At 29.8% G+C, this 26,265-nt stretch overlaps 1 protein-coding gene across 2 annotated transcripts; it reads right to left on the reverse strand.

Moving 5' to 3' along the window:
* Window positions 1-178: 178 nt before the first annotated feature.
* LOC126739496 (discoidin domain-containing receptor 2-like) lies at window positions 179-25,859 on the reverse strand. 2 transcript variants are annotated; one of them, XM_050445200.1, is made up of 7 exons: window positions 25,707-25,859; window positions 5,284-5,465; window positions 4,889-4,994; window positions 1,731-1,913; window positions 1,364-1,668; window positions 627-1,307; window positions 179-576 (listed from the first exon to the last, which is right to left on the reverse strand). In XM_050445200.1, the coding sequence occupies exons 2-7, from the start codon at window positions 5,363-5,365 to the stop codon at window positions 317-319; spliced, it is 1,617 nt and encodes a 538-aa protein (XP_050301157.1). In that variant the 5' UTR covers window positions 5,366-5,465; window positions 25,707-25,859; the 3' UTR covers window positions 179-316. The 2 variants fall into 2 exon arrangements, with proteins under 2 accessions (XP_050301157.1, XP_050301158.1); XM_050445201.1 differs by lacking the exon at window positions 25,707-25,859 and adding an exon at window positions 16,376-16,529.
* Between the last annotated feature and the right edge of the window lie 406 nt (window positions 25,860-26,265).

Below are 26,265 nucleotides of genomic sequence, written 5' to 3' on the forward strand. Positions count from 1 at the left end.
TCATCTTAGGTTGCACTTGAGATGGTACTGACAGTGGCGTTGAAAATCATTAATAAAAGAAAAATGATCTCTTTAGTAAGAAATGAACAGACATTAGCGTTAACGTTAGAATAAATGTTAATACAGCTAATTTAAAAATGATGTATATTAGTTGTAACAAAGCAAAAAATAACTCAAGTACATTTTATAGGTACAAAGTTTATTGCTTTATTTTACATAAATCATAATATAAACACAATGAATAATAAAAAAACCTTACTTATTTCAAATATTTCCTGTTAAGAAGAAATGCCTTACAAACCTTTCCTCTAACCTATCAGTTCAGTCTTTTAGTATAATTCATATCGTAGTTTAAGGGTTTAGTGAGATTAGGACTATCTAAGACAGAAGGAGGAGGACTAAAGTAAGTTTTTTTATTACACATATCTACACTGGTATAATATTGCTCAGAATCTGAATAAGCCGTCGCATTTCTGCCCAATGTGTCACTAGGCGAAGCGTATCCCTCCTGAAGAGGCACAGAGTATTCAAAATCTTCTGCAGGCAGATCATAGTCAGGAGGAATTGTTATTATATCTAAAAATATTAATTTTTAGATTTTTCCATAGAACATTAAAGTGACTTACCTAAAGGAGGTCCTTCATAAAAGTTAAGTCCTTTATTGCCACTTTGAACTCCTCTAGGAACATCGAATTTCCTCAATCTTCTTTGATGCAAAAACACGAAAACAACAACAAAACCCATCACAAGAAGCAACAGCACCAAGGCACTTACAACTATTCCCAAATACATTCCATAGTCACTAGATTCCTTGATTTCGAATTCCACTAAATTACTTTTAGTTGTTGGCAACACACTATCGCTATCAGCTTCAACGAAATCAGTTCGCACATCCATGGTATCAAAACGCACTTCACTTACTAAAATCCACTTGGCAGCGAAATGAAGTCTTAACTTCACGAATTTACCCACTCGATGAAGAAGACCGACCGATATATTCTTGGCATCTTCGAAAATGCTGTCACTCACATGATCGTACCTTATGGGTGCTCCTTTGTATTTGGTACCGTCGATACTGAAAAACACTTCCAGGGCACTAAACACTTGCACATCCCGAAGAAATTGGTTATTGCAGAAAATGTACAGTCCTCTGAACTCCCGTAATTTTCCAAACTCAAAAGTGATGTCTATAAAGTTGTCTTCTCTTAGATCGCTCCTCCAACCCACCCAGCCTTGGAGATTTTTAAATTGGAATGACTCGCGGAAATCGTCTGGTGCAGTTAACCCATCCACAAGTTGCCCAAGACCTAGAAATTTACCTTTAATAAATATGCTCTAAATTTATCCTTATTCTATGTCTTACCAGACTTAAGTAAATATCCATCCCAATCTCCATCGTAACTAAAATCATAAAACTCCCAATTGTTTCCTTTTTTGTCGCCCTGAGGCATAGAATAACTTAAAATCTCATCGGTCCATTTGCATCCATACACTTCCACCCTCATGCAAACCGTTCTTCTATGTGAACTGTAGGGTAGAAACCGAATTTTACTTGCCCATATTGGAGGATCAAGAGATGTCTTAGATTCTAGATAAGTGTTCTGATTGCCTTTTAACAGATGGTTGTTTGTTTTTGATCTGTAACGGGTCCACTTGTTTAGACGAGGTCTAGAATATTAAAGCCATAATTAATATTAATCAGGTTATATATTTATAAAAATAACTTTTACCTAAAATATTCTATTACGTATTCTTCTGCATATTCTACTCCGAGGCCATTACCGAATCTTCCTTGAGTTTCAGTGCCAGTAATTAAATGAACAGAGTGCAGATCTATTTCGATCCATTCCTTAGTGTCTTGGGTGGCAGGAGACTGTGGACACCAGGCGCCTCCGTTTAGTTCCGTTCGTATTCTTAAATTTAAAAAAACTTATTACTTTTAAATTGTGAATGATTCATACTAGTCAGCAAAATTAATTCGTCGATCATTTTTTTTCTCAAAGATAACTTTTCCAATGCTATCTATGTTAAATTCTTATTCACATTTTATTTTTTTGAATCATCTTTTTTGATTTTTTTATGTTGCTTTTATTAAAAAATTTCAACTAAAATCCTTACAAGAAAGAAGGGGTTCAACAGATCTAGAATTTCTACATAAATTATTAATTGAGTTCGCTAATTACTCGAAGAACTTGCAATTTCTTAACTCACAGATTCCTCGTTTGTCAGTTCGCAGTCTTCAAATATTTTCTCTTGTTAGACCTAGAATCAACATCACTAAATTTTTGCCTTTACGAGGAACATGTAATACGTACAACTCTATACAGGGTCATTGTGATATTATACGCAATGAAATATTATATTAAAATAATACTTTTAGTTTATATATTATTTGTACTTTCTTTTTAATTTCTTAAATATTTGATAATTGGTAAACTATAATAAGTTAATTTCAACACAAATTGCTCAGTGGCCAAGACATTGTTTTAAGAGCAAAAGATAGAAGCAGGAGATACCGCTAAATATCGAAATTCTTTACTAGTTCTGCTTGCCATACACTAAAAAACTTTTCTATAATTTGTTCTACTCTTAACAATATCTATAAATTGATCTTTTATTAATCTATTATATTTTAATTTATATTTTTGTCTTTGGTGGTTTGTAAGAGAATTGAGTTTTTGAGGAAAAAACTTGAATATAAATTTGTTATGTACTAAGAGTAATTATAAAGTAATTTTTCCTTAACACAACACAATTTGTATCATATTTTAATTTTTATTGTGAGGAGCTTAATTAAAGATAATTGGTGGTCGAACTTAAATGGTCTCTACTTAATATAATGTAATTTGCTTCACATTTACATCTTTAGTGGTTCGTAAGGTATTTGAGTTTAAGTGGGAGTAGCTTGGTTAAAGGTAATCTTTCGTTGACCTGTCAACTTGAAAATCAGATAAATTAAAAATATTAGCTGAATTTATTTAAACATAAATAAAATATATAAATAATAATGTAATAATTCTACTAATTCTAATGTAACTATTCATGAATACGATTTAGATTGATGGTGCCTTAGACATGGATGTAACAAGAATCATAGCAAGCTGCCGATAATACTTATTATTTATAAAACTAAAACATGAAGAGAAGAAGAGAAAATCGCGAAAAGGATTTTTTAATATTTAAAGAACGGTGTGATTTTAATACAGTTTCACCAATATAAACAATTTTTCTTCTCAATCCACTCCCGTCATATAAAACTGGAAATAGATAGGCCAAATATGTTTTAAGAAAAATAAAAAAATTAACTACATCACCATCAACACAATACAAAGAATAGAGAAAATTTAATTAAGAAAACAGAAATTAAATAAAGTTATTAAAACTAGGTAAGCTGCAATATCAACTAAACTATATAATCTTATTTTAAATAAGGATGATTTAGTGTTATTAATAAAGAATTTTTAGGTATAAGAAAAAAATAGACAAATAAACCAAAGTTGTATTGTCTCTAGCTTGTAAGAAGTGTAAAGTTTTTAATGTAACCTATAGTGTGAAAAATTGTGCTAAAAACATACCAAAAATAGAGCAATATGAAAAGTTAGACATGATTGTCTATTGGAATTGATTATTATAACCAAATAGTGACCCAAACGATCGATACTGCGACTTTTTTTTTGAAACATCATTTTAAAAGTGAGCTTGTTATTTTAATAGTATATATATTTTATAATATATATAAACCTATTTTGTTTATTAATTATTAATTTTATAATAGCTGGATTAATTTGCTTGTAAGCTATATTAAATATACAAACATGACTTCTAGTGGAAGTAGCGTGGTCTAAGATAATCGAGAGTCAATTGGACGTGGAGTCGAATAACTTAAGAAATACTATCTATATGTCTTTTTACATATACAATATCTATGAAATATTCTTTTCTTAATGCAACGCAAATTATGATTAAATATTTGAATTTTACTGAAAGAAGATGGGCTAAATTATTTGTTGGACTACCAACTGGATTTAAAGAGTAGGATAAACAAAAATATTTGGATTGCTTTGCATATAAACAATAAATTTTCAATGGTGTTTTGTTAATTTTGCTTGCAATTTCCTCCATATTTTTCTGCTTAGTGATTTACGAAAGACCTTAGTTAAAGAGAAAGGAGCTTGGTAAAAAATATTCGTTTGTTAAACAGTCGAATACACTTGCAGTCAGAGTTTAAAAACTCTTACATAAATTGCCTTGTATTATCAATAATTTTCATATTTTTGTTTTTGCTGGTTTCTGAAATATATTACCTAAGTTTTTGTAAAATGAGGTCGGTTACAGTTAGTCAATCGTTGGGGTGTAAGCTACATTTGGAGTTGGTTAATTCAAAAGGTATTATATAAATTGCTTTGCACTTTAAAAGAATGATTTCTGCTTATTCCAACGAAATGTGTTTTATAGTTTTATCTTTAGTAGTACAAGAAGAATGAGTTTGACCAAAGAAAATTTTGTCTGTAGCAAGTAGAGTTATATAACTAAATATTTTTTGGGATTTTATAGATCAATATTGCCTCATTTTAAAGAAATATGATAAAGGTTTTTATTCTTAGTGGTTTTTGAGATTTAACAGTTCTAGTACAACTTAGTCAGGAAATAAAGCTATTTAATCATTAAGAGAATTATCTTGAAACTCGGACTTTTTGCAAAATGTTTACTAGGATTATGCTTTTATCACTTTGTATAGATCATTCTTTTGTTAAACTAAAGTAATTTTTATGATTTTTTTTTTTAAATTAAGGTAAGAGAATCAAGCCTTATAGGAATGGTTCAGTAAACTAAATTTAGAAAAACTTATATAAATCACTTTGCTGTTCTATGAGCAGCTCTAAATTACCTTCCATGTTGTGGTCCAACGTTTAAAGGATCAAAGGAAGAACTTGCTGTGACATCATGATCTTTAATAAGACCGTTTTCCATGCCAAGAGGCCCGATACATTGTGCTGCAAGAAATATAAAATTAGTTTTGAAAATGCTTCAAACTGGTATATTTATTTGGTATTGAGCAACTTATGACCCTATAAAGGTGGGGATAGTTATAGCCCCCCTATAATAGTAGGGCTATAACTATCACAAAAATAATATTGATTTAGTTTAGATATAAAAAATTAAGATTGCCATTGAACATTTTTGACGAGGTCAACCTTTTTATGGCTACTAAATTAATGTCTATAAAAAGGCAAAAATTTCAATAAAAGAGAAGGTTTTCCATTCCTAATCTAATATACTTACAAATATCGACAGAGCTTACTCCCCTATACAACAGGGAAAGTACTAAAGAAAAAATCCCTGTTTTCCCCAGTAACTTTCTCATTTGTGCCTCTTTGATTTTTCCGCTCGGCTGGTGGTAGCGGCCCTTTTTTCCGAAAAAACTAGGGGGGACCTTAAGGGAGACCGTGATACGAGTTCATTTTCTAAAACAATAGTGATATGAGAACTTTTTGGGTCGGTTGGCAGATTTAATGAAGGTGTTACAGTTCGAGAGAAAAAAAGGAAAGAATTATATTTGTTGAAGCTAAAAAAGGTTTGAAGACCCGCCTTTCTTATTACATATACCAGGTGCTCATAAAATAGGGAATAATTCATAGAGTCTCAACATTAAAATGATAGTTTTAAGCATATGGAAGAAAAAATCCAAGAAATCTCTCGCAAATTTTAACACAAATTACTATACAACAAAAATTAAAATAAGCAGATAAAACTTTGTGTAAAGGAAGTTTTTTTCTAAAATTAGCAATATAGTATATCAATTTAATAATGCAGTATGTAAAAATAAATTTAAAATTCCAATATTCGGTTTTTGATTGCGAATATTATTTTTCACAGTTCAAGTTTCTTTTAGAAAAAGAAAAGGCGGAGCATAATTAATCAATAATAATTTAACTAATTATATAAGTATTAATAAATCAGACAGAAACAAGGCTTAAAATAAAAAGTTACTTTTTTTAATTTAGTAAAAGTTAATTTTCAATCCATGGTTAACGATTAAATTTTCTATCAAAACAATTTGGTATTTAAGTTTGACATTTTTCTACAATTCGAAGTCAGCAATTTTTTGAAAAAATATTAAAGTATGGAGGGTTTAAATATTAGGTAACTCATTTACGAATTTTTAAACTTTACCACGTCATTCCACCTGGTGCATAATTTTTTTTTATAGTATTCCTTGAAGTGATCTTCGTTTAACATTACGTTATGTGCTGAAAAAGCTTTTAAGAAAATACTTGTTTTTCATGAAAGTCTCGATGTTGTTTAAAGACCGATACGTACATGTGTAACGGCTATTACGACAATCTTTTTTTGAACCGTTATTTAATACTTCGCTAAACAATTAAAACTTTAGGATTCGGGGACTAAAACAATAACCTTTTACGCTTTGTGTGTGGTATTTCTTACATTTACCGATAAAAATCATATCTTCATTAGTTACGTGCTAGCACAAAATTAATGGTATTTTTGTCATAAAACGAAAACTTAAGGCCACAGAAGAGTAGGTTTGTGCATCATATGAATGTATTGCTTGCGTATTTCATTGCGATGAAAAATATAAACCACATTTATCGCATACTCGTTTTTTCAATTTAATTCGAACAGAAGGACAATAGAAATCATAAGATGTCTGCAAGAAATATTCAAAATCGGGCAACATAATATATACGATTAAATATATTTAAAAAAAAACAAGTAATACACAGATAATTTATCAAACATATTTATATATATATACATTCAAAATATTTATTTTTTTTCAAATAGAATAAAATGTATTACAATGTGTGCAAAATAATTAAATATGTATTAATACCATTTTAGTATAAAGCAAATTAGTATACAGGGTGTTTAAGAACTATGGGATCAAACTTGTAGGGGTTATTCAGTGTAACAGTAGAAAACATTTGAGTATAGAGACCCATGTCCGGAAAAGTGTGACTACGGCACTATGGCCCTAAGACGCGTTCAAATTTGATTTAAAAGACAATGATTACTTAAAGATAATGTTGACTTAAATAGGATTTAATCCATATAATTTCTGCTTTTTGTACATGATATCATCATAACAATTGTTTAAAATGCGAACGTCAATGTCAATGTTTAAAAATTTGATAGCTCTAGATTTTAAACAATTTACCAGCGCTTGTGTGTTATTATCTTTAAAAACGAAAACAGTGGAGCAGTTTCTTGGCCTCCTAGGTTACCCGATTTAACGTCGCTAGATTTTTTCCTGTGGGGAAATGTAAAGTTTTTGGTCTACGAAACTTCAGTAGAAACAGAAGAAGGCTTAATTAGACGAAATTATAGCAGCATTTGGAATAATTCAAAACAAGGATCAAATTTTTAGTTATTTTAAATTTTAAGTCCGCCGAAATCATGTCCGACGGAAATCGGTATATTCAGATTGAAGGACGACATTTTGAACAATTATTATAATAATACATAGAAATGATAAGACTTTGAAAATGTGTTGTGAACAGCAAACTTAATTAGTTATTCACTTAATAAAATTGTATGTTGCTACACAAAAGCCATAGACAGATCAGCTAAAACTATTTTTTTTAAATCTAAATTAATTTTGAAAAAATGCTACTTTTCACCAGTACTTGCCAATTTTATCCAGTAGTCACCCTATTAAAAACCAATAATTGCCAATAGTTATTTTTACATAGTTTTATTAAAAAAAAAATATAAAAATAACAGAAACATTTAAAGATCTTACATCTAAATATCCTACCATGTTGGATTTTCTATTTTAAATTTTTTGTACGGTATTTTAATTTGTCTTAAGACTGAGTTATGAATAGAAAACGGTCCAGTGCCGATCAGATTAATTGGCCCATATAACACATATTTTTGGTTCACATAATTTTGGGGCCAGTTAAAACTGTTCTCGGATGATTCTTTTAAGTACATAATTTTTAATCTAATTATATAAGAAAATAGGTTCATATAACATTCCGTTATTAGACAATTTATCGTCTTTTTAAATTTTAAAGTCTTAGGGCCGTAATGCCTTAATGACCATTTTCCGGACATGGGTTCCTATACTCAAATGTTTTGTACTGTTGTACTGAATAGCCCCTACAAGTTTGATCCCATAGTTCTGAAACACCCTGTAGAATAACTGAGAAGATATATTTAAACTTTTAAAAAGTCGTCACGAAATAGTCTATTTTTCCTCAAAGAGACCGGTTTAAATTTAATAGAAATAAATTGAACTAGAAGTCTCAGGTCTCAACTATATTGGAATAGAATGTCAAAGGATTACACATGTTTTACCTATACTAGACATTGTCAGATCTTTTGTAAGAAAAGAACAGAAATATTAAGCTTTATGAACACCTAATAATTATTCCTATATTACAGTAAAATTACATTACAAACTAGTAACTTCACATTTTGTGTATTCACCAATAAGGCGAGTAATATTATTGATAAATACACAAAATATGAAGGCATTGCGATGTAATTTTAGTGTAAATTAGGATTAATTAATAAATGATCATAAAGCTTGATATAAATCCTAGTTTTTTCGTACAAAAGATTTGATGATGCCTAGTACAGGCGAAGCACACGTACTTTTTTTTACCTTATATTCCCATATATTTGAGACCAATGACTTGTAGTTTAATTTATTACTATTATAAAGTTAAATATAATTTACAGTCTAAATTCCTACTAGAATTAATTAATTTTTATAAGAATAAGGTAAAATTAATCAAAATATATCTAAAAGATTTTAATACAAAAAAGAAATGATATGATAAAAATTTTATATTTTATTAAGTTAAAAATAACTTTCAATAGATCCTTTATAGTTTAATTTTTTATTAGGATAAATTTAACTTTCCAAAAATTATAGTTGAGAGTTAAGCAAAATGAATAAATATTTATTTTTTTCGTAAAAAATTATGCTAAATTCATTTTTTACAGTTAACTGAGAATTCTTTAAGCAAAAATCGTAAGAGGCAATTCTTTAAGCAGTTGTTGCTTAAAACATTCTAAGTTCTGTTTATGCAATTCAACGTCAAAGAAACACAATAGATAATGTAAAGGTGCTATTTTCAAAAATTAATGTTAATCTTAACTTGCGTTAAAATCTATCCATGTTTATTGCCTTTTACAATGTATCTATTTTAGTTTTGTTTACAGGATTTATTTTATTAAAAGACAATTAGTAAAAAATTTGGGATTTATTTGATATCTTTAATTTAATTGTCAATGTGGTTATGCTCAAATTATAGATATTACGCTTGCACACAGTTTATTCATTTTAAAAACTAAGCGTTTTTTTTTCTTTGATCCTAGACTATTTTGACGGGTATACAATATTTAAATATTTAAAAACCTTAATAAAATCTAGCCTGAAAAAAGTAAAAAACGTAATCCTACATGTTTCTGGTAATAGTTTTAAGTTTGATTTAAATATAATAATTAATAAAAAGATGATGTTATAATTTCACATATTATATCTAATTTTTCATGAATTTTTATAAGAATTCATCATAATTTTTAGCATTTTTCTTAATTAGAAAAATAATTGAAATACAATAAACTGGTTAGTTCAGTTCTGATGAGATCTGAGTTCGAATTAAATAGCATTCTTTTAGATTAAAATAACTGTGTAAATTTAAACAAAAAAATTAATTATTCTATTAATTTACTTTTATATTTATCTATCGATCTTTTTTATAGTAGAACCCTTTTAGTTACTAACTAATATTACTATATAAGATTGTTAAAGAAATATACAGGGTGATTTTTAACCTATGCGCGTAAACTTGGGAAATGATAGCTGATGAGTAATAATGAGTAATAATGAAAAAAAAATGTAGTAAAATATTTTTAGTTTTAGAGATATCCATATTTTTTTAAATAAAAAACGTGTATTATTTAACGTGTTTAATTTAAACTAATTTAAAGCAACTGTTCGAAGTTGTTTCCATTATTTTCGATACAGACTTAAGCTCGTCGAATCCATGAAGACGTATATGCACGGGCCAAACCAGGCTGTAGGCGAATTGCGTCACTGGCAGCGTTTATGCGATGTCGTAGCTCTTGCTCAGTATTACCTTCGTTTACATACACCATTGCTTTCTTATGACCCCACAAATAAAAGTCTAATGGATTAAGGTCAGGCGAGCGAGGGGGCCACCCAACTGGACCATCACGGCCTATCCACACATCCGGGAAACACACGATCTAAATGTTGTCGCACTAGTCGTGAAAAATATGGTGGAGCACCATCATGAAGAAATTACATGTTCTGCCTAACGCTGAGATTCACATTTTCAAGGAGCACTGGTAAATTGTTGTGCAAAAATTCTAAATACCGAGCACCAGTCAAACGATTTTCTAGAATAAAAGGTCCGATGAGCATCCCGTTCAGAATTCTAGCCCATACATTTACAGAAAAACATTGTTGAAAGTATGTTCTTCGTGTAATATGCGGATTTTCCGAAGCCCAGTAATGAGTGTTATAAAAGTTGAAAATTCCATTGCGCGTAAAATTTGCCTCATCCGTAACTAAAATGTTCATCGTAAAGTTTGGGCTTAACTGCTGGTGATGTACCAACCACTCACAAAAGTGTACTCGAAGCGGCAAATCTCTTGGAAGTAGGGCTTGTACCCTCTGCACATGAAACGTGTACAGCAACTCGTGCCTTAAAATTTTCCAACTTGTAGATTGCGATATTCCAAATCGCGCTGCAATTGTCCTAGTGCTAATTCCAGGTTGTTCTTTGATAACTTCTATAATATCCTCCTCCAGATTTAGAATGTGCCTAGCCCTCCTCCATCTTGTCCAGGCCGCGGCCGCAAATTGCCAGTTTCTCTACCCCGCTGAATAACACGTAAGAAAGCTCCACATCTCGGGTGATATCTTCAGGGAAATCTTTAGGCATACAGATCAGCTGCTGCCACTGCATTCTGATGCGTTTCTCCGTAAACCAAAACCATGTCGACAAGTTCTTCGTTTGTAAAAATGTGCGCCATTACATTTGACGCTTTCATTTTGTTCGTGTGAAAAGTACTGCTAAAGATTGATTCCAAACAACAAATTCCAAACATTATGACTTGTTTACTATCAGTTATTAATAAACAAAATAAGTTCATCTGACACGTTCTGTTGACATTTGTTTAACTTTATTTCGGAAACCAAAAATATTTTACTACTTTTTTTCTCATTATTACTCATTATTGATCTTCATCTACCATTTCCCAAGTTTTCGCGCATTGGTTGAAAATCACTCTGTATAAAGAGCATAGTTTAAATAAAATAATATGGTATATTCTAACGTATTTTTTTTTTAATGCAGACAATATTCTTTCTCAGTTCTAAAAATATTCTAAAAATATCCTCAATTCTTAAAAGTAATACATGCCAGAAGGTTCACAAAAACCGTTTTACTCCCTATCTGATCGGAATTTGTATGCAATTTAATCTTCGCAAATGAGGCAGCGCACTTTAATGACTACTTAAATGGGACAACCGGTAATTAAAAATCGCATAGCATAAAAACGTACTTTTAAAGAACGAACTGTCTTTATCAGCGTGTTGCTTTTGGGTTTTTGGTATGCAGATATCATTCGAAAACAGCGATAATAAATGTGTTAATACAGTTCAATTTTCTAATTACTTACATTGATTTAACGAACACAATATTGTGACTGGGTACGTAAAGAAAATAAGAGAGGAATGGGTATCGGTTTCAGAATGAAATGGATACCGTGAGCTCGTGAACAGACATGTGCTTAGGTCTCAAGTTTCATTGATTAAATTTTAATATATACAGATGCATTTTACCGATTTTATAAAAGATTCTTTAATGTTTTCAGGTATGTTGGAAACTAAATACACATTTAATCATACAAAGTGTTTTAATAATTTTCCACAAAGAAATATCATTTTATATTTAACTGGGTATATCTAGAATACTCTACACAGTACAGCTACTAGCTTGACTTAGAATCAGACCCAACTTAAAATTAGGAATATTTTTTTAATAGTGAAGAAACAAAAAACTCAAAAACACCTTGTATAGAAATAAATATATTAATGGATATAATGTTTTACTATTTGATGCATCTGTTTATTTTTATTAATTTATCTGGATTAAAAAATTAGATGACTATTAAAAATTTTAATTATTTTAGGAATATAATAAGCTTTTACTTAATACAAAGTAAGTATAATGATTTTTTTTGCTGTTATCAATACTTAAGTAATTGTACTCGTTTAACTTATATATATCTTATATAAAATTGGAACTCTATAAATTTTCCAACTTGTAATAAATGTTTATAAGTGTGCCAAAATATTTATAAAGTTTAATATATTAAGTATATTTTTGTATACATTTTAATAATTTTTGCTTTTTTAATCACAATTGATAAATAATGTAAAAATTGTTAAATAATAATTATAAAATAGGGACTAGTTCCCATTTAAGTTATGCATATTCTTTATGTTATTGGTATCTCATGATTTTATTAAATTAATTCATTGTGTTTTGATGATAAGATAAAATAAAAATTTATCTGTGAACGAAAAATATTTAAAAGAATTGAATGTTTCTTAGAAGAAAATTCTTCAATTTTTACAGTTAAATTTTATTTTATTGATCAGGAGGTACAACGTCAATACAATTTAATTTAGTTTTTATTAATCGTGATTAAACAGTTGAAAATAACACCGATATAAGATATGACTAGTTTCAAATTGCAGGATTAGGAAATCTTATAATTTAACACGTTAATCAACAATTTTTATATTTTCTATTTTAAATATTCTCTTAAATAGCTTAACGCATAGCTGGTAGAAATATAATAAGTTTAAAAATAATTAATTTTCTTTTTTACATATATTGGTTCAACTTTATTCTTAAAAAATTAAAAATTAAAAAAAGGAAAATACCAAGTTAGATATCCAATTCATGAGTGTGGAGTTCAATGAATCTCAACATTTTGAGAGAAAATTATGGTACCCATTTAAATAAAAAAAAAGTTCACGTTTCGTTATTTGTTAAATTTTAGTAAAAAATAGCGTAGTATTAACAGCAATCGTATTATTTTATGTATATATTTTTATAGGTTTAAATATGTTTCCTGCCAAGGAAACAATTTTCGATCGTATGCTTTTGAATAATTTTTGTATGGCAACTACATAAGAATGTTGATTTTGATCTCCTATTTTAAAAATGTATTTTTGCATATGACGCATATTGTATAAAACGAAAGTGCACTATTTAAATGAATAACCAATGTATTGGTCATAAACTCAATAACATGTTCAACTGACCTTATGTATTAAATTAAATTCAAATGCATGGAATGAAATTTAAACTTTATAAAAATAGAAAAAAAAATCTATAATTTAGATCGAGAAAGTAGTAAAAACATGTTATCGGAATTAAAATTAAATGTTTACATTATAACTCATGGATGTGGAGTTCAATGTTAGTACTTTAGCAGTTGAGAGCGATGCCCATTTAAATTATGATAAATTATTTATTAGTTAATTTAAAAATTCTTAATATAATTAAAATGCAGAAACGCCAAAATCTTTATTTAAGGGAAATTAATTGATCTAATTCGCCTAAGAGATAAACTAAAATACTATCAACTTTTAAATAATTGCCACATTAGAAAGCAAGTACTAAAATCTACATTTTGAACTTTCGTTGCTTTTATTTTGAATTTAGCACGACATTTCGGTTGGCAAGTATTTCCAAGTGTAAACTATACAAACTTTTCTACAGGCTTATATAGTAGAGGTATATGACGTCTGGTCATCAAAACACCAATAGATGTCTAAGGACATAAGTCAACTAACACACACAGGATAAAACCTACACTATAACTCTAATCATCCTGGTTTACCAAAGGTGAAAATCATTAAAGCCCTGTATGGCAGGGCAGCCACAATATGCAATAACAATGTTGATTCCAGTAAACTAATAAAGACAACTATTAGGAAAGCAGCAGAAATAACAAAGAAAGTTCCAAAGCAACTGAAGAGTCGTACGGGATTTTGAACGATTTATTAAGGAAACTTCGAAGAAATTGCCAAAAAATTTAATATCAAACTGCTTTTACTTTAAAAACAACGATACGAGGTTTAGTATCGAAAACTGAGCTACATTGCCTATAAACACCAAAACCTGCTTATACCAAATCTTCTATAACTGTGAAGAGTCATGTATAGGGAAGACAAAGCGACTACTGGAAGTCAAGTCAAAAGAACATCGAAGGTGAACACAAACAAAAGAATCTTCCAGATCAGATGGTTTAGTTGCCACAACATACATTGTATAGAAGTAAAGGTTTTATGCAAGTAGCAATATTGAAAGAAAAAATTTCTGAAAGCACCTTCACGCAAAACCAAGGAGTCTTTAGAGATCCCAGTGTGGATATTCCCAACATTTGGAGAGCTGACAGTCATACAGCGCTACACGCACCTCTAGTATATAAGCCTGTAGAACAGTTATTGTTGTTAGGTGACTTTGATTGATAACAGTTGGAGACACCTTCTAACTGTACTCTAAGTGATAAGTTGGAAAATGTGTTTTTAGTACTTCAATAATGCCTATCACTTTTAAATTAAGTACATTATTATTTTTTGATATTTTTTGGAAAAGCAATAGCTTTTAAGTTATGCATTCTTTTGTCATTTTGGTATAAGAGTATGGTTGTATTAATTTTGGTATAAAGTAAAAAAACATGATTTTTTTTTAGGTTAATTTTACTTATAATAAATAATTATTAAAGACAAAACAAAAATAGTTTTTTTTTTTTTAATTTTATTCGTACTTTATAAAATAACTTTTTGTCCTGACGATTCTTTTACAAACATTTTTTTAATTTTGCTGTAATATACACCGTCAAATATATTTTAATAAATCGACTATCCTATTGCTTATTTTTAACATTAAAATAATATATTTGCCATTTGGCGACGCCGAGCAACGAGCCAATCCTCTCCAACTTAATGCGAAATGGCCAAGCGAGCGAAATGACGTACGACCTGTCATTGACAGGAAGAGGCGTCAAAACTGCGGTAGGTCTCATGATCGACTCAGACAGTTGAGTGCATGTCGTATGTAGTATGTGACCGAAATGCGAACATCGCGGCCATTGAAATTATGTATTGCTTATGATGATTTTATTGCGTATTTGTGCGATTTTTCGGAGGGGTACCAGTAAACTGTTCTATATATTATGTCACTTAAGGCCTAATAATAAAAAACACAAGATAAAAATACCTAGCTCCGAGATTGACTAAAATCACAAAAGTGAAATAAAATATTTTGTCAAAGACATATTTGTTCTGTTACTTAACAGTGCCTTGGTTTTAAAATAATAAACTTGGTGGAATTGACTTTTGTTCCTTCCAGCACGTGCTGCCCATATGAAAATAAGCAAGCAACACGGATAGGGCGGATCTCTTTCCGAAAAATGCCAGTATCGCATTCTGGATATAAAGAATTGCGTCTGCGGAATTTATAAACTCGTGTGCTTGCCAGCGTTTTCAATTTTCAATTGGAATCAGTTAGATGTGATTATTCGATTAAGCCAACTTATAGCACTGTAAAAAGTGTAATTCTTGTCATGTAATGTGTTAAAACTTAATAATTCCTCCCACCAAAGAAATCTTTAAAAACAACATTCTAGTCACTTAAATCACCAATTATTTTAATCAAACTTTATGGCGCCTTAACGAGAAGAAATATGGTGGCAAGGGGTCAAGTTCATGATACTGTACCGAACGCGTGTGACATTTCGGTGTTTTATTTTCTGATTAAAAGACGACAATAATTACAATGATATATTTATCCTCGATCTAATAATATGATACCAATTGTTTTTTTTCAATAGTTCTGAACATGAACAAACGAAAGCTAATAGCTGCCAGCGTCAAGTTTCATTTGTTTTCCGTAATAAGACACCATCGAGACATTAGCCCATGCACTATGTAATGCGAAGGGTGGAACCCTTTTAATGGCATTTTTAATTAGGAGTTATTAAATTGGGTTTTGTAATTGGTAACCCGACACACCATATGATTAGATGTGAATATGGGCCTTTTTTTTAATTTGAGGATGAATACATTAGTGAAAAATTAATTTTAAAGGTTAATATTTTATTTAGATAATTAAAAAATTATAGTTTAAAAATCAATAATTTATGTATTTTTTAAATGTTTAAGTTTTTATCAAGTGTCGTGTTCGAATGAGCAAGATATATATAAGAGATACATTACGATCTCTATAGATGGTGAAATATGTCGTGGAGATTAATAATTGTATTTTTCTTGTATCGTAATACTCACTTAAGCCTATATGAAATTTGATGTTAATTTTGTACGATTCTTGTTGTTGTTGTTGATTCTTGAAGTTTTGCGATTGACACTTTTTTTCCTTATTTTTCCTGGACTTATTTTAATACTTGTGTTAATAAATTAAGATGGCGCAATTAAATTAAACGAAAAATTTAATAATGTTTATCTAGGATAAATATCAAACTTTTGACATTTCCTGATAGATTTCTGACATTAAAGATAAGTAATAAGTAATATTGTTCAAAAAAAGAAATATTTTTTTTTTTAGATTCTTGAGATTTTCTTGTATTTTAGTTCTAAATATTTGTCTAAATATGACGTTCTTCTAAGCAAGAATATAACTTTGTAAGTTTCATTTTTTACGACTGCTGGGTCCTGGGTAGCAAAGCCCAAAAAATGTTGAGTTTTGTGTTTCATGTATCCAGTGTCGATTTTCTTAAGACCAACATTAATAATTATTGTTCTTTTGTCAGAGTATAGAATATCGTGTGAAAGGCATTATTTTCATCACACCCTTGTATCATTTTGTCACAGAACTACAGTCTCCTCTCAGGATCATCTTCTAAATATGAATAATATTTTCTATTTCTTATAAACTTGTGAATAGTATGTTGTGTAATATGGTGATCTTGGCATAATCAAACAGTGGATTCTAATGAATAGACAATAACATATAAATTTTTATCTTTGCTCAAACAAGAGCCATTGGTCAACCATTTCTTGGTACACTACTGAATAAGTCTTATTAAACTTGTGGAATATCCTACTTATAGTTATTTTTAGAATATTTTGCTTTAAAAGTGCATATACTGCTGCTTGATTTCTTGTTTCATCATCATATTCAAATGTCATTAAAATTTCAATTCGATGTCTTTTAGACAAACATTTTTTTTAGAAAATAAGGTAACACAGAACTTTTGAATAATACCAGCTTAATACTTGAACTATTAATAATGCTACAGTGAAATATGGTAAGGAGACATGAAATCTTAAAAAAATTGACAGATGCAGAATATTATAAAAAGAAAGATAATTTTTCTGTTTCCTGTGTTTCACCGTTTTGCTAAAAATAAAACCGTTAAATAAATATGAATTTCATGCAGGACTTTTAAGTAATACACCTTAATTATATAAAAGGAGCCTTTAAATAATATTGGCTATTACACCTGATCGACTAATCTTCTTCTACTCAACAAAAATAGAAAATTCCAGTTCTTTGATAAGTAAATCTGCCAAATTTCATTCCTTTAACATTCAGGACGCGACCGGTTGCATAAAATATCAAAGCTATCGAACTGACTTTACTTGAAAGAAGGGAAATAGAAAAGATAAGGCATCTCTTTGAACCGGGCGAAGTTACACTGGCTATAAAACTGTCTGGCCTAGTACTACGAGCCAGAATACTATAATTTACTGGCTTATTTTCCACGGTAAAATAAGTATGTGTGTGTAATATGTACTTTTGTACTTTATGGCGTCATATTTTACCTTAGTCGGGACGCTACTTCATAAAGATATAACTAAATGAATTAAGGCTATTAGAACATAGAAATTTATAGTTTGGCTATAAGTAAGCCGCCATTAAATTGAACGAGTACACGTAAAATAGGCTTCAGTGATACAAAAATAAAAAAATCTCAATGTTCCTGATCGAAAAATTGTCTGAATCATAATATTCGTTTCAAGTCGAGCTTTAAATCGAGTGGAATTAAGCGGGCTTCACACGAGCGTAGCCAAGCGATCACAGTTGGCCCTGCCTAAATAATTTTAAGTGTTTAAGCTCTCTCCTTGGTCTCTGGCTTTTCTAACTTGGCAAAGAATAGCAGTTGTTACAATGTTAAGTAGATTAGTGCATTAAGGGGTAATTTTTAAAAATGTTTTTAGTTCAGAAAGGCGGATATAGAAATTAATCAAGCTTGAATATTTTGTAGACCTATTAGTGTTTTATCTTTTTCTTTATTTAGGTAATTAATCATTTAGGTTATTTAAAGTTTATAAGGCTTTTTTATAAAAAAATATGTAACAAGGATTGTCCAGTAAAATAGGGATTTTTTTGTGTTCAAGTCTAGGTCCTATAAAAGTGCACGTCAAAAGATTGGCTCAATTGTTGATCTTTATATGGTTTTACAGTGAACTTGTGGTTCTGATGCAAACTTTTCCCTATTATAATAGAAATAATTCCATCACTGAAAAACATAAATTATCCTAATATTTCAAAAGTGTAAAATTTTGGCTTTAAGTGTATATTTAAATTAATAATATGTTACAAATCAGGTTCATATTATTCCTGGAGTATCATCTCTTTTGAAAATTAAAATATTAAATAAATATCTTTAAAACGTTTTTGTAGTTGTATTTTCTAGTTGTGCTTTTTTTAAGATTTATTAAACTATATAGAAACAACTTTAAAACTCTGAATTTAAATAGAAAATACTAATAAGGATTTGAACTCTTGTTAAAAAAAATTATATTTAAATGAATGTTAAATATCTATTTAAAATTTAATTTTTTTTTAATTCTTAAACATTCCTGGAATATTGATAGAATAGTAATCAAATACTAAGGACGAATAGTCTGAAAAAAGTTAATTAAAAAAGCCAAAGAAAGAAATACAATTTAAAAACTAAAAGTATGATAAAGTATTAGTATTTTCCAAAAAGACAAAAATTTTAAGTTTTTATGATTTCTCAGTACTACCTAGAGAATTTTGTTAGCCAAGGCCAACGTAAGAGAGTTAAGCTTTCTGAAGACCTCTAAATCTGACCAGTAAGCAAGTTATATCTCAGAGTACAAAGGGCAAACAATAAAGATATAATTGAATGTTTCGAGCACATGCATATTATATACTGATCCCCGTTCATCACTGTTAAATCCATAAATGAACTCTTGTATAAAAACTTATTTGATACATAGAAAGATTTGTGTATAATAACTCGGGCAGTTGAAAGAGACATATGAAACGAAGAAAAACAATCAAATCACGGTCTCTCAAACATATATTATCGACGACACGTATTGCATCATCAGGTCTAAAACTGTTCAAAAACATGCCGTTAAAATGAAAATAAGGGTAAAAAAGCTTAAAGTTACCTAAAACACCAAAATACACATCACATTTTACACACAATTAAAAGTTACGCAATTAAAAGTCTAAAATGTGTGCGTATTTTGCTGTTTTAGGTAATTTTAAGCTTTTTTACCCTTATTTTCCTTACCTGGTCTTTTTGAGAAAATGGATGAAGCCTTTTTATTGGAAGAGACATGTTGAAAAATAGGAAAGTAGAAGGTCATTATATAAAACTAAAAAAAGAATAGAGTCATATACATGAAGCCCTGTTGACAAATAAAGTACTCAGTTCGAATAGTTTACTTTTATACTTGTGTAAAAAGACGAGCTCATGCCATGTTAAAGTTACATATAAATCAAGATATTTAGTGTGTCACAGTAATCGATCTCGTTAAAAAATTATTTAAGTTGCGCGACCCAACTATATCACTAGAGTCCATTGATAACTCAGAAAGGCAGAGCAATCGTATAAAACAAAAATTTGGGTGATCTACTATCATCCATGAGGAGCAAACTGCGAAAAATGTGAGAACTCAAAAATAGTACGCGGAATATGTGTAGTACCTGTTTCAAGCCTCAGAATTTTACTTAAGGTTGTTTGCGATAAAATTAAAATGAGTTTAAAAAAATATGTAATTTTTTTTTTAATAGGGTAAAATGATTCTGTCATGGACGTCAAAATACAAGTGCATCATCGTATTAGTCGATCTCGAAAACACGACCGCAGTGCGTCATCGTGCACAACAATTGCACATTTCAAAGAGCCCTCACCACCCATTGTATTCTCACACAACATCTTCATTTCCATGCTTATAAGATTCAATTGACTCAAAAATTAAGGCCATTGGATCATATAACACGCCAAGAATTTTCTTTAAAACAAATAGATGTTAGTTTTTTAAAGAAAACTCTGTTTACCGAGAAGGCACACTTTCACCTTACTAGTTTTCTTAATAAAGAAAATTGCCAGATTTGGGGATAAGAAAATCCTAAAATATTCATGTATGAGAACAAATGCATCCATTAGGAGTCAACGTTTGGTTTGGATTTTGAACCGGTGGAGTAATTGGACGGTACTTTTTCAAGGGCGAGGCAAAAAAATACAGTTACTTCAACAGCGAACGCTATTGCAACATGCTCATTACATTTTTATAGTCCCAATTGGATGGTATGAATATGGAAGGTATGTGGTTCAGTTATTTCAAGAAAGTTTACTGGTTATGTCATTTCAAAGAATGGAGATCAGGACTGGCCCGCAAGATCGTGCCATTTAACGCCCTAGGATTTTTTTTCTTTGGTGTTTTTTAGAATTCCTTGTATACGCTAATAACTCAATAACAATTCAACTCAACAGTTGAAGAATGAAATTAGGCGTGTTCTTATTAAGCCACAATTGTGAAAAAATTTAACTCAACATTTTTCAAAACGATTAAGAGTCCGTCACCATAGTCGACGCGGTAATCAGCTTAAAAAACTCAGGTTAAAACAAATTATGACATATTGGGATACCTTTAAGGTTCACATAACCATTTTTTCACTATTAAATCGAAAAATATATTTATAAAATATTAATATTATTAATTATAGGATATATAGGTGCTAGACCTCCCCACTTTAAATACATAATTTGCCGTTTGGAGGCATTAACAGAGATATGGTTTTGGTGAGAATCTACAAATAATTATTTAATTGTTGTTGTAAGTCGATTTCAAGTATACGAGCCTTGTCTCAGTGAAGTTGGCCATACTACGAATCAACTACGTCGTTTGATGAAATTTTTTGTCATGTTAGTGAAATAAGACTTATTAAAAACTAAAATATGTATATTTCTGATAATACACAATATTTTTATTTAATAAGAACCTAAAATACGACATATTTTGTAACAGAGACAAGATATCTAACAAGAATTAAAAAAAACTACCGATTAATACCACTGCCTTACATCGGCTTTTTGGACTAATTACTGCCTTAATACGTCTTGAGTGTCAATTAATGTTTGGCAGTCATCTGGTGTAAAACTGTTTCAAATTTCTTGGAGACGGGTTCGGAATTCTGGAACGGCTCTTGCGGGATTCGATCTAGGCTTTTTTTTATGATATGTCACAAGGTTTCAACCGGCGATAGATCTGGACCACTCGACGTCTATTTTAAAGCTAGAATACTGTTTTCTAGCATCCGATCTTTTACTTTTCTGGCCGAATGGCAAGCGGAATCTTGTTAGAAGATGACATTCGATATTGCTTAAACGCATTTGTTCAATTTGGGGCACTAAGTTATTTTGAAGCACATTACTGTACTTCTCAGCATTCATAATACTTTCCACAAAGTGTATGTTCCCTACTCCACTTGCTGACATGAATCCCCAAATTGTAACAGAAGCGGGAAAGTTAACTTTTTTTATATAGTCATTTTGAGACAATTCTTCTTTTTACCAAAACGCATTTCTTCTATGCATACTTCAAATCTGGCTTCATCACTCTGAATAATGGAGTTCCATTGGTTCGAAAACCATAGTTTGTGTTTTTTCGCCCAGGCTAGTCTATTTTTGAATAATAAAAAAAAGCAAGTTGCTCTCGAAAACTCTTTTTTGTTTGCCTGATTCCACAATATTTTCAACTCATTATGATTAGCACGCCGATTTCCCTTGATACTCCGTTTTAAGGCTTTTAAGTTGGTGTTGGAATAACGCGGTCGGCTTCCAATTCTTGGTTTTTGAGCAGCATATCCCGTTGTTTTGTACAATTTAATAATTCGAACTGTATCCCTCGACTTGTTAATACTGTAAGCGATTTAGGAAGCATTTTGACTTTTAAAATGCAGGTGAATGATCACTTTTGGTATTTCGCCAGAAACAGCTTTACCACGCTTCAAAACGCTTCAAAAATAACTGCATTGGTTTTGTTCTCTGGCTATAAACATTTAAAGAAACCAAAAATCTTATATTTGAAATAAAATTTTAATTAGCTCTTAAATGAATTTAGAAATATCATATTTTGGGGCGTGGAGCCAACTTCACTGAGACAGGGCTCGTATGTCATGGATATTGATACCAATTAGTATTGTTGATATTTTTAAAACAATTATTAAATTTTGATTTTTTAAGAAATACAGTTTAACAAATTGTTTTTTGTTGTAAATGTAAAATATTTAATGAATTTTAAATCTGAGTCTGGAAAATTTTATAATTTGTTTTTTTTTTAACTAGTTTTTAATATTTTTAATACCTCTACATGTGAGAAAATAATAATTCTTCATTTAAATTAAATAAAATAAATTTGCTTGCTAATCTCTTTTATATATTTTAAATATTCTAGTAACAATGTTTAAATTTGAAATGTGTTTAAAAGGTTTAGTTTTTAAATATTATATTATTGAAAAATTAAAATACATTTCAAAATAAGATCTAATCTATCTAAGTTTTTATACATATAAAATCTATTTAATCAGAACTGATTTAACTTTAAATATTCTTTTGAATGTTAAAGTTTAAAATAATAAATCTTTTTCTTTAAAATATATGTTAAAATATTCAAAAAAAATTAAGTGTAATCTCAAGTTTCGGATATAATAAGCGTTTTGTGATTTAATCTAAAAAGAAACAATAAAAACAAAGAAAATTATTTGATTACATAAATTCATTATAACACACTCAAAAACTGCTAATCTCCTAATTAAACAATAAAAAAAAGCATTAATATTAATGTAGGAGATATATAATATGCTTACCACAAACTTACTGAAAACATCCTAATCTTAAATAGAAATTTCTTCTAACATTACCAACAACATATCAGGTGTGATCGAACTAATCGCAAGTCGATGGCTTTAGTTTTGGAAATAATATTTTCGACGTATCCCGATAAAAATAAGTCTGATGAGGTCTGATATCAGGGAATCGTGCTGGCTACTCCATCGCTCCTCATCTCCTTATCCACCGATTTGGAAATATTCGGTTGAGATACTGCCCGACATTGATTTGGTAATGTGGTGGTGCTTCATCTTATAAAACGATATGATATTAGCTGGAACTGAGGCAGAACATTATTTTGAAGCAGTGTTAATTAATTATCACCATTAAAATTGCCATCAATGAACAAAAAACCTATGATACGATCTTCAACAATTCCTGCCCAAACATTGACCCTTTCAGGGTGCTGGATATCTTGTTCTCTTATCCAGTAAGGATTTTCTTTAGACCAATAGCGGAAATTTTATTGATTAGCATGGCCATGAAATGTAAGGGTGTACTCATCAGAAAATAAACCATGCTCGGATTGGATTTCATTGTTATCTAACTTTGCCATGATTTTTTCACAAAAATCCGTTCTCCTATTAAAATTTTCTCCCATCCCTATAGGGATGCATTTTATTTTCTTTGAATATTCAAATAATTAATGAATGGCTAAAATCGAATATTAGCGCTGCTTTTCGATTTATTGCATTGGCAGCAGCTTTTATAATGCTTAAGCTCACGAAACTGCTTTTCTATTTTTCTAATCATCCGTCAGGATATAGGAGGAAATTTGTATCCACGCATCATCTCGATAACCAAACATCTGTAGAATTATTACTTTTCAACGTTTTTGATAAATGATCTTCTGATGAACAGTTAGCAAATTTCAAATGATTATGATACTGATAACTATTGCTGACAGGCCAAGTATCTTAAATCAAAGTGAATATTTTTTTTCTAAATCAGTAAGAACGTATATTAAAACGGTTTATGTTTACTATCCCATTGTTAAAACTAAAAAAGTATTAAGTTAATATCTCCGAAAATAGCACATTGTACATACATGGAATATATCAAGTATATTCTGAGTAATCCAAAAATTGAGTTATATCACTCAGGGTGTCGCATTTAAAATAAAAAAAGTTGATATTCGACACTGCTATATGACACACCCTGAAATTTTTCTCTATCGAAAGAAATAGGCAAGAGAAATAGCTATGGACATGCCTGAGCATTTTTTCGAGAATAGCATCATTTATTTATTACGGAATTTAGTCTATTTGGCTGATACACACTGTATAGGTTTTAGGGTTAATAAGTCTTAAAAACCAAAACAGCTGGCAAACCAATATACTGGCGAACTTAGTAATTTTATTAATAATATTATTAATTTATAAATCTATTATTAATAATATCAGAAAAAGTCATGTTTACTTTAATAAATATTCTGAATTTCTGGTGTTCTGAGTTTGGTTTTTGCTTAAATGTAACTGTTTTTTTAATAGGTATTATTGCTTTTACAGTTTTACAATATTTATATCAAATGTATGAAATAAGTATATTTTTTAATAGATATAGATTTACTATTTTAATATTATTAATAATTATTTATTATTTTGTATACTTTTTAATTGTTTTCTTTTACAAAAGTGTACATTTGTTTTTAGCGAACAGGTTTCTAAAAAAATTAACTAAATAATACTAATTGCATTAAAAATATAAATATTATGCTTAACTTAATTGGATGCTATTATTCCTTTTTTTAAATTGCCTACGTTACAAATATATACATACAAATTCAAACAAGTATAAAATAAAAAATTATTAATTTTATTTTCCTTTTTTAGTTTCATATATATTTTAATGAAAATTATTCAAAAGGAAACAATCGCTGCCGTAAATAGCTTTTGTGAGTAATTAATCATTTGTCATAATTTTTTTTAGTCACAAGGTTTATAACTATGAACAAATAGATAGAATCAAAAGCCTTATCATTACTATTTAGGTTTTATTAAGTATGTAGTAAATAAATAAAAAATTATATTATTTTTTTCATTTACAAAAATATGCTTAGAAGTATGTTTATCAGCGGCTTAATTAATACCTCCTGTCAAATTCCAGACGTTGTCGATCAATTCAATATTGGACCATTACCGAAATAAAAAGCTCTCAAGTTGATAACAAAAAATAATAGTTTTCACCCTTAACGTTACCGGGCCCACCCTCGAAACTAAAAAAAGTAATTCAAGCCGACCATATGCCCTTCAATGAATGACTTGCAGTTCAATTGTTTGAAAATTTCATTTAATTTGACACTGTGACGCTTTCGACAGACGAACGTGTTTATAAAAATACACTATGTGAAAAGTAACTACTTGCACCTGGCATGGAACGATTAAAACTTCCTTCAAACGTGACTTTATGCTGCTGTAGCAATCCTTAGGTCGGTCATAAAATACATTTACAAAAAAGGGCAACGATCACGAAACGCTTTAGTTATGGCATGGGTATTAACTAACCTTTAAATCCTCTTATTGCACAGATTTCATTACGTTAGAACGTACGCGGTATAACTCACAGGCACTACAACACAACATAGAAAATTCGTAAGCTCGGTCAACACGTAAACGTAACCCTCTTTTAACGTTTCTAGAGCCACACTGATTGTTGGAGCTTCTTTCGAGTGTATTGGAAGCCAATAGGGGGACGTGAAGAGCGGCCGTTTTGGCGCTTATGGTGCACCAGACACAGTCGAGAAGGATTTTTTATTTTGTTTTGGGTTTTCAATGAGTCGACGTAGCTTATTGTCTATTCAAGACGAGGTGGTTTTTAGCAAAAGGCGGATGTCAGGGAGATGACTTAAAGAATGACTCATTTTTATATTGAATTAAAATCCTTAGAATTCAGTTTGTCGAAGTTAAAAATAGTGAAATGTTTATTGTTTGTAAAAATTCAAATAATAAAGTACGGACTTAGCGCTATCTCTTACGACAAGGCTCGTTCATCAAGGAGATCACAAAAGATAAATGAAGAAGACATGTAGGAAACAAGAACAGATTTTTTTTTATATTTTTTACA

This window comes from Anthonomus grandis, chromosome 8, assembly GCF_022605725.1.
Source record: "Anthonomus grandis grandis chromosome 8, icAntGran1.3, whole genome shotgun sequence".
In the NCBI taxonomy this organism is placed as follows: domain Eukaryota; kingdom Metazoa; phylum Arthropoda; class Insecta; order Coleoptera; family Curculionidae; genus Anthonomus; species Anthonomus grandis.

Bases quoted from the DNA above. Each gene is read 5' to 3' on its own strand.
- LOC126739496 (XM_050445200.1), bottom strand. From the start codon at position 5,365: ATGAGAAAGTTACTGGGGAAAACAGGGATTTTTTCTTTAGTACTTTCC. The intron at 1,669-1,730 runs GTAAAAGTTATT...TTAATATTCTAG, and splicing joins TACGTAATAGAATATTTTAG to ACCTCGTCTAAACAAGTGGA. The intron at 1,308-1,363 runs GTAAGACATAGA...GTAAATTTCTAG, and splicing joins TGGATATTTACTTAAGTCTG to GTCTTGGGCAACTTGTGGAT.